Source organism: Herpailurus yagouaroundi, unplaced genomic scaffold, assembly GCF_014898765.1.
Source record: "Herpailurus yagouaroundi ecotype Mexico unplaced genomic scaffold, PumYag 62961, whole genome shotgun sequence".
Classification (NCBI taxonomy): Eukaryota; Metazoa; Chordata; class Mammalia; order Carnivora; family Felidae; genus Herpailurus; species Herpailurus yagouaroundi.
In genome coordinates, this window is record NW_024416655.1 from 1 (window position 1) to 9,189 (window position 9,189).

The 9,189-nt window shown below is 42.7% G+C and overlaps 1 protein-coding gene across 1 annotated transcript; it reads left to right on the plus strand.

Annotated features, from left to right (window-relative positions):
* The first annotated feature begins 2,474 nt into the window (after positions 1 to 2,474).
* Positions 2,475 to 6,862, plus strand: LOC121024290 (otoancorin-like). The gene is made up of 3 exons (XM_040466546.1): positions 2,475 to 2,574; positions 4,438 to 4,577; positions 6,587 to 6,862. Exons 1-3 carry the CDS (start codon positions 2,527 to 2,529, stop codon positions 6,849 to 6,851), a joined length of 453 nt encoding a protein of 150 aa, XP_040322480.1. The 5' UTR covers positions 2,475 to 2,526; the 3' UTR covers positions 6,852 to 6,862.
* Positions 6,863 to 9,189: the final 2,327 nt, after the last annotated feature.

Here is a 9,189-nt window from a genome sequence, read left to right on the forward strand (position 1 = left end):
GACGCGGGGCTCGAACTCCCGGACCGCGAGATCGTGACCTGGCTGAAGTGGGACGCTTAACCGACTGCGCCACCCAGGCGCCCCTAGGCTGAGTGTTTTCGACCAGAACAGGGCTTGGCAAACGTTTTCTTTAAAGGGTCAGAGTAAATATTTTAGGGTTTGTGGGCCTGTAGTCTGGCTGATTTATTCAACTCTGATGTTCTGGTGCTAAAGCAAACATTGACAACAGATGAGCAGGAGTGGCCGTGTCCCAGCAAAGCCTTATTTATGGACACTGAAATTGGAATTTCAAAATTGTCACGTCACAAAACAATCTTCTTCTTTTGATTTTACTTCCAACTATTTTAAAGTGTAAAAACCAAGCTTGCAGCCTTTATAAGAGCAAGTGATGGGCCAGATTTGACCTGTGGGCTGTAGTTTGCCAGCCTGTGAACTAAGAAATCAGAGTTGACATCTGAATTGAGACCAAAATGAGACATGGAATCAGTCAGGTGAGGCACTGGAGGAAGGGCATGGCAGGCAGGGGAACCAGCAAATACAGAGGCCCTGAGCCAGGAATGAGCTTTGTGATTTGGAGAAACGTAAAGGAAGCCTGTGGGGTTGGAGTGTGCTGAGGGCCAATCAATCCTTTTCCTGGAATTAAGCTCTGAGATTTGTACATAAGGAGCATTCAACAACAGAATAATCAATGTCTTCAGTGTGTAGCAGAATTCCCTCTGCCTGATGCATAATTACGGCCTCTAAGTCTCACACTGTGTAACCCTAAGACAGCCACTCAACTCTAGACTTCCAGAATCCTTATTGCCAAAATTTAATTAGAGACAGACTTTCTTCTAAAATTCCTCGATGTTATGTTTCATTATTATACTAAAGTGAATTAAAACAAATTCTGTTTAGACTTCAAGCTTTTTATTTTTCGTGAAGTTCCTTGAGGTACCTGGAAATACTTTGAGTGTTAAAAATACTCAAAGTATTTGAGGGGGCACCTGGGTGGCTCAGTCGGTTAAGTGTCTGACTCTTGGTTTTGGCTCAGGTCATGGTCTCATGGTGCATGAGTTCGGGCCCTACATCAGGCTCTGTGCTGATAGTGCAGAGCCTGCTTGGGATTCTCTCTCTCTACCCGTCTCCTGCTAGCTCTCTCTCTCTCTCTCTCTCTCTCTCTCTCTCAAAATAAACAAATAAACTTAAAAAAAAAAAAAAAGTCTGCCTCTAAAAAAAGAAAATCCAATCTTGGAGATCCTTGGACTTCAGAAATACAGTTTATGCTTTATAATTAATTTAAAATTAACAACTCACCTTGGTTCTTGATGAATTTAGTGGTTCCCCCCTCTCCCAAACTCTCTAGTCTTCTGGGACCACCCTTCTAATAACCAATTCAGATGTCCAGAGTCTTTATCTCATCTAGGGAATCCTAGGGTGTTTACCTGTGCTCACCCCAACAGCTCTGATTCCTGGGTTGGGGAGACACCCTGTTGTTCTTGTGACCCAGCCCAAGCAGCGGCCGACTTCACCATCTCATCTGGGCATGTGAGTCATTGCCCATGGCTTTTCGCAACAGCTCTTGGTAATGGATTCACTGTGCCTTGAAAATGCTCCCCTGCTTCTTCCATTTCTCCGAAGTGCCACCAACACAATGTTGTTGTGTGTAAAAGTCTTTTACTGGAGGATTAGAGGTAATGGGGGCCGATTCTAGCTTAGTGAAACTTGAAGTCCAGATAGATCCTGAACATGATTGTTCTTGAAGTCCCACTGACATCCCACTGATGAGCAATTTCAAATGCCTGAACAGAGTGACAGAGGGAGTCTTCCGGGATTTCAGAGGGAGAAATTACTGATGACTGAGGAGACAAGACAAGGCGTTAAGAAAGAGGAAATGTTTGAGGTCGTTTTTGAAGGTAGGATTTCAGAGCGGAAGAGTTAGGGCAGAGGCATTCTGGCTGATAAGAAGGGCGCACGTGAGAGAAGATTTGGAGAACGTTTGGGGTGCATATGAGAAAGGAGAAGTAGTTGGTTTGGCTCAAGTACAGGAACCTGGTGCTAATCAATATGGCTGAATAATGATTGTTACCGGTAGTAAGAAAAGAGAGTCAAATATATTTCAAGTTGTGAGACTATTTAGTAACTAAGTGAACTGGAAGAAAAGCTTATTTTGTGACCTTAACTATTAAAAAATAACCTGCATTTTAATAAGTTCCCAGGTGATGCTGGTGCTGTTGGTCTGGGGACCACACTGATGACTTACAAACAAAGCCTCAGATGGCTGGCATCTGTGATTTGCCTGTGTGTAGCATAGCATCTCATAGGTAGGAGGTGCTTCATGAATGGTTATTGAATGAATTAATGAACACAGGAAGGAGGTCCTGACATCAAAGATACTTTCGACTATCACATACCAGTGCAAAAGCTTTTATTTGTTTATTTATTTACTGATTTATTTGTTTATCATATTTCTTCATTTATTTATTTTTTGCAGATGACTCTGTTTCATGGGTCAGTGCAGAAAACTTATGGATTTTGGGCAGATATATGGTTCACCTATCATTTGAAGAAGTTACGAAAATTAGTCCTGTAGAAGTAAGTTGGAAAAGTACATTTACATGTCCCCATCACCAAGCCATCTGGGGAAAGGTGTATTCTAAACCTGTCGTGTTTAGCCAGCTAGTCCAGGTGCCCTGGAAGATTGGGTACCCACCTCAGCCAATATATCTTGAGCCTCTAGAGAAGACTCTCATGTGGTTGGTCATCAGATTGTGTTTAGTGCAGAAGGGCCAAGAAAAGAATTGCAGACAACCAAGATAGCTCTGATGTGAACAAACATGGTATAAAAAAAATGTTGGCTGTGAACCAAAAGTCATTTTAGGGTATTTAAAGGCCAAGGACGACAGCTATAGAGTTTCCAGTTCTTTGAAGCGTGAACTCCAATCAAATGAAACATAGATTACTAGCAACTTGTATTTATAGCTACTTCTACTGATTGCTACTTCAGCATGAGCAATGATTGGATTTTAACTATAGACTTTACAGTTGAGAAATATGTAAGTTCTAAGGTTACTTAGCTCACTGGTCAGCCTGTCTCTGTCTTCCTGATGTTAACCCAATGACACTAAAACCCCTGGGCATCATGATTCTGGAAAGCAGTCTCCAAAACACGCTGCCAACAGAGAGGCATTCATAAAGACTTTGGGGCTTGCCTCCAGTTTTTATCTTGTGTGCCTTGACTTTCTTCTGGCCAGTGAGAGAAGTGTTTGTATCAGATGGCTGGCTTGTTCAAGGGCCAATTGACCCAACGATGTCTGGTTATTATGAAACTGGAGGCAGAGCCAAGTTTTTCTTTTCAAAAATTTTTGAAAAATTTTTTAACTGCAGTGTGGTTGACATATGTAGGTTCCTCTTTTTACCTAGGAGGCTGAGAATACTTCACATAAATTTTTATTTATTTATTTACTTATTTGTTTATTATTTTTGAGAGAGAGACACAGAGTGTGAGCAGGGAGGGGCAGAGAGAGAGGGAGACACAGAATCTGAAGCAGGCTCCAGGCTTGGAGCTGTCAGCACGGAGCCCGACGTGGGGCTCAAACCCACAAACTATGAGATCATGACTGGAGCTGAAATCGGATGCTCAACCAACTGAGCCACCCAGGTGCCCCTAACTTTCAATTTATAATCTTCAGTTATCAAATGGATTAAACCTCGCTTTTACTCTCCCAATATTGAGTGAATTTCCAGAAGTTAGATAGAGATTAAATTTTTATGGAAGCTGGGCCCCTGGGGAGGAATTTCTAAGATCAAGAGGCCATTTGCAACTTTTCTTCATCATCTAAAAGTGTAGAGAAGAGAGGCAAAGCCACAGAGGACCAGCACGAAGGGGGAATTTATCTGGAGAAAGAGTAGAATCCTCAAGGGAGAGACAACTTTATAAGCACAGAGTAGCAGTGCATAGAAAGATAAGACTTCAGCTTGACACCCTTGGACACATAGGCAGAAAATGAACAAGAACAGAAAGAATCTGAATGGTATATGTAATAAAGTTGAATCTATTTATCTATATCTTTCTATATATTTGTATCTTACCGTGGGAACACACACTCTTTTTCATCACCTGAGGCCCATTTGTAAACTCATCTACTTAAAAAAAACCTGATTCCCCAAAGTGAAACATTTGTGGACCACATTCTCTGACCTCCATATAACAAATCTACAAATAAGGGTGCAAATATTAGCTTTCAAAGAGTTCAACTGCTCCGATATTAAAATATAATACTTTCCTAAATAGCATTTGGGTTGAAGAGGAAACCAAAACAGTTGTTACAGACTGTTGAGAAATCAATGACCACAGGAACTGGGCATCTTGGAATCTCTGTGATGGGGTGCAGTGTGGACCGCAAGGGTGGGGCTGTTTGGGGTGACGTCAACCCCCTTCCTGTCCTTGTCTACCAGATTGGGCTGTTTATCAGCTATGACAATGCCACCAAGCAGCTGGACACAGTTTATGACATCACCCCTGACCTGGCCCAGGCGTTTCTGGAGAGGATCAGCTCCTCCAGCTTTGACATGAGGAATACCTCCACCATCCACAGGCAAGGGGTGGGGGCTCTGGGTCCTCGCAGCTCTTTCCCAAGATGTGATCTAAGCACCAGCTTCCTCTGAGCAGCAGAAGACCCTGGGAGGGAAGGGAGGTGGCTGGTCTATCTCTTTATATAGCCCCATGTCTTTGTGCATGTGACGGGAGGCGTTTCCCCAAAGAAACACCCTTTGAAAGGGTTGGGAGGTGGGGTGAGGTAGAACAAATGCTTTCTGAGCATCTCCTGTGCCAGGCGTTTAATGCAACCTTATCAAGTGCTAAGATTCCAGCTGTGGGCATAGAAATAGAATATTTTAAATACTCAGTACTTGGTCTATTCCAAGGTAAACGTGTGGTTTCCATGAGGGTGGGTAAAGTATTAGAAATAGCTTTTGGCTCCCCATATTTGTGAACCTCTTGTTATCCAGCTTCTCGGGTGGGGAGTCCACAGATGATGTCAGCTCTAGAATTTAGTGATTGCAACATGATCCTCCAGGAATGCTTTCCAGCAGAGGCAGGCCTGGAGCTATGTACTTGGTGACCCCAGAAAGGATTTGAATGTTAGCCAGAGGGAGCATGCAATGGGGAGTGCTGTTCAACCATCTCTCCGTCTCTCAAGGACGCATGTCACAGTGCTTCCCCTGACGTCACTGTATTATGTTAAGTTTTATCAGAGTCGCTTATAGGGAATGTTCTTATATGAAACTATTACACCTTCTTCCCCCATCCTTACTAATTTTTATCCATTAGCTGGGGTCCCCTTTTTAGGGGTACACAAAAATAGCTTACTGGTTAAGAACATGGGACCTGGAGCCAGACTTCCTGGGTTTAATTCTGGCTCTGCCACTTACGAGTTGCGTGATTTTGGCTGTGTTACTTTACCTCTCTGTGCCTCCACTCCCCCATCTGTAAAATGGGAGATAATAACCTGCCTCCCTTTTCAAGGTCCTTGTAAGGCTTACGCACACCTGACACATAGTAAGTGCTCAGGATAGTAGTACTTCAGCCTTCACTTCCCTTGAGTATTCTTTTCTCATCTGACACATTTTCAAATCCTTCCTGACCCGGTTGCTCTTCTGTGGACATGTCTGAGCATGTCGCTGTCTTTCTAAGAGGGTGGATCCAGGTTGAGCATGGTCAACCAGGTGGTCCAGCCATGCTGAATTGAATAGATTTAATACTAACTCTACGAGCATCCATTAATGAATCAGTGCCTGGTGTCTACCGGGAAGGATGCTAATCAAGTGGTATGGCTCTTCCCATTGAACTCTCACAGTACTCCTGATGCCTACATTCATCATATTTATTGTGATGTGCTGTGATGAACAAAGCCAACCTCCCTTTTATTAAAGGCTCAGAGAGACAGGTCCACCCTGTACAGTAGTGCACCGTGTGCACTGTTCAACTGTGCAGCGGCCTTGCAGAGAAGTTAAGTAATTTGTTGGCTCAAACATCCCATACAGCTGCGCTTCAAACTCTTGTTGGCCTAAATCTATGCTCTTAACCACAAAATACAGCACCCCCAGCTAGACCAGGGTTCACATCCCCCTTCCGCCCTTACATTGTTATGCTTCCTTTTTCTTTCCTTTCTGGCGGTGTAGGTCATAAACCATCTTGGAAATACATCTGCCTCAGAGAATCCCTCAGGGTGGACAAACCCTTTATCTCCGTGTGGAAAATGGGGAGTTTTCTGTGGCTAACTCAGGACCACACTTTCCTTGTGCCCCTTACTGCCTCGGGAAGAGAGAGCATAGTTGGATGGGTCTCGATTTAAGTCCTGGGGCCACGTCTGGTCTTGGGCCAGTCACTTGACCATGCTGAGTCTGTCTGCCTTTCTGTGAAATGGGGCTCAGAGCATCTGCCTTGTAGGGTTGCTGTGATGGGGTAATCCAGGTACAGGGTTCAGCACAGTCCCTGGCATGTGATAGCTGCTCTGACCGTGACTCTTGGCTCTGTGTGGGAGAGGGCTGTGGTTGTGACCCCCAGCTCTGAGCCCCCTGCCAGCACCCTTATCTTCCCACACAGGCTGGGGCTGCTGGTCTGTTTCTACCATGACCTGGATTTGCTGGATGCCGCAGTGGCTCAAGTCCTCCTTCACCAGATGATCAAGTGCAGCCATCTGAGGGGCTTCCAGGCTGGGGTTCAGAAGGTGCGGATGGGGCAGGCTGGGGAAATGGCTGGAGAATTGGGGAGCACAGTCCTGCCTGGCCTTCGAGAAAAAATATGTGGGGTTAATCGGGATCTGGGTCCACCCACAGCAGATGGCATCCCATCCCAAATCCTGGGATGAGCTTCAACAGTATCGGGGAAAACCCAGAATAGATCAGAATTCAGAGTGGCCACCTCGAGCTTAACTGTGCATAAGGATCGCCTGGGGATCCTAAATGTGGCTTGTGTTTCAGTGGGTCTGAGCAGAGCCCTAAGTGGAGGGAGACTGCACGTCTAACAAGCTTCCAGGCGATGCTGAAGCAGCTGGTCTGGTGACCGTGCTTAGAACAGCAAGGAGATAAAAGCAAGGTTCTCAAACCTGGCTCTGCATTAGCACTCGGCCAGCTCCATGCCTGGAGATTCTCCAGGTACTGGTCAGAGGTGTGGCCTGGGAATGGTATGTTTTAAAAGTTCCTCACATGATTCTAGTGCAGCCTTGTTTGAGATGCCTGGATTAGAATGTGTTTGTTGAGTTCCTAGACCAAAGCTCTGCACAAACTGACACAGGCTGTTTCTCATGTCCTCTCACCCTCCATCTCTCCTTTCTTCCTTTAAAGTCTCAATTCTGCCCTGCTTCTCTCACTTTTTTGGCCCTTCTCATTTTTTTTTTTTTTAATGGAAAAGATGACATGAGAACAACATTAAAGAAAAGGTTGATAAAACCATCAATAATTCCACAGCAGGTTTTCACATGTAACTACAAAATCCCCAATCCCATTTGACATTTGACAACAGTCATCATTATCTTGATCAGAGCATATTTTTAAAATTAATTAATTAGTTTTTTTAATCTTTATTTTTGAGAGAGAGACACACACACACAGAGTGCGAGTGGGGGAGGGGCAGAGACAGAGGGAAACACAGAATCCGAAATAGGCTTCAGGCTCTGAGCTGTCAGCACAAAGCCCCACGCGGGGCTGGAACTCACAAACTGCGAGATCATAACCTGAGCCGAAGTCAGACACTTAACTGACTGAGCCACTCAGGTGCCCCTTATTTATTTTTATATTTTTAAGGTTTTGTTTTTAAGTAATCTCTACACCCATCTTGGGGCTCAAACCCACAGCCCTGAGATTAAAGAGTCGCATGTTCCACAGACTGAGCTAGCCAGGCGCCCCTGGTATCCCTTTTAGTTTAAAAATATTCTAATGTGAATTGCTTATAGTATTAGCCTTGAAGTGGCTGTAAAATAACAATTTCATACCATGTTTAATAGCTAACTGCGTTTTGGGAACTGGATAAAATGGAATTCTATGATGGTGTCTTTGTAAATCCCATCAGTTTGTGGTATGAAACTTGTCGGTGATGTAATAATGAATGTGACTTACTTTTATTAAGTATATAGAAACTTCAGAATGTTGTATTCTTTTAAGAATATTACCATGAGATGCTTTATCTAACAGTTTTGTCAGTGGTCAAATACTTTTGATTGCCTCTATGTTCTTAATGCGTTTTATGAATCAAACAATATTTTTAGCAGTAATCTTTGTAAATAGTCAAAATTAATCTTGATTATAGTTTTAGTTAAAGAAAAAGCTAGTTTTGTACTAAATTGTGCATTTTTCTTTTGGGTCTCAAAAACTTTTTTTGTGGAGATTGTGTAGTTATTTTCATTACTGAAATATACTTGATAATTAAGTAAAGACAAGACCTACAGTTTTTACATTGAAGCTTGTGGAGATTGTAGAAAGGACGAGTTCTTCATGGCCTCTTTCAGAGTTTATTTGCTTTTACTTTACATGATTTACACATTGCCAGCAATAGAAAGGCAAAACTTTTAGAGGCAAACACAATGACAGCAGTGAGAAATAAAAATAGCATGACAGAAAGTTAAGAGATGAGAGAATTACAAAAAACAGACATGAGAACTAAAGAATATTTCATTTGGCTTTTAGTTACAATTCTATGCCTTAGTAGACCGAATCATTACTATTTCATAGCACAGTGTTGTTAGTTGATGTGCTCATAATAGTGACCTAAGACAAAGTTAAATTGCTTTTTATATTTTTTGAACTGTAGGTCATGACCCCTTAATAAAGTGTAAAATCACTCTAGTGGGTCATGACAAGCATTTTTAGAAAAATGAAAAAGAGTAGAAGATACTAGAATGCATTGCATCGTTAACTTCTGAGTTAACGTATATATACTGTATTACAATGTACAATGTAATACTTTGTTGATGTCACTGATTAGAGACATTGAGATACAGTAAAAGGATTGAGGAAGGGTTTTGTAGTTATATCTAAGCTGGGGTTGCCAGAATTAGCAAATAAAAATATAGGATGCTCAGCTGAACTTGTATCAACAGTGACTAATACTAAAGTATAGTGTGTCCCACATTGCATGGGACAAAATTATTCATTTATCTGAAATTCAGATTTAATGGGGCATCCTTTATTTAATCTGGTAACTTCAGTCTA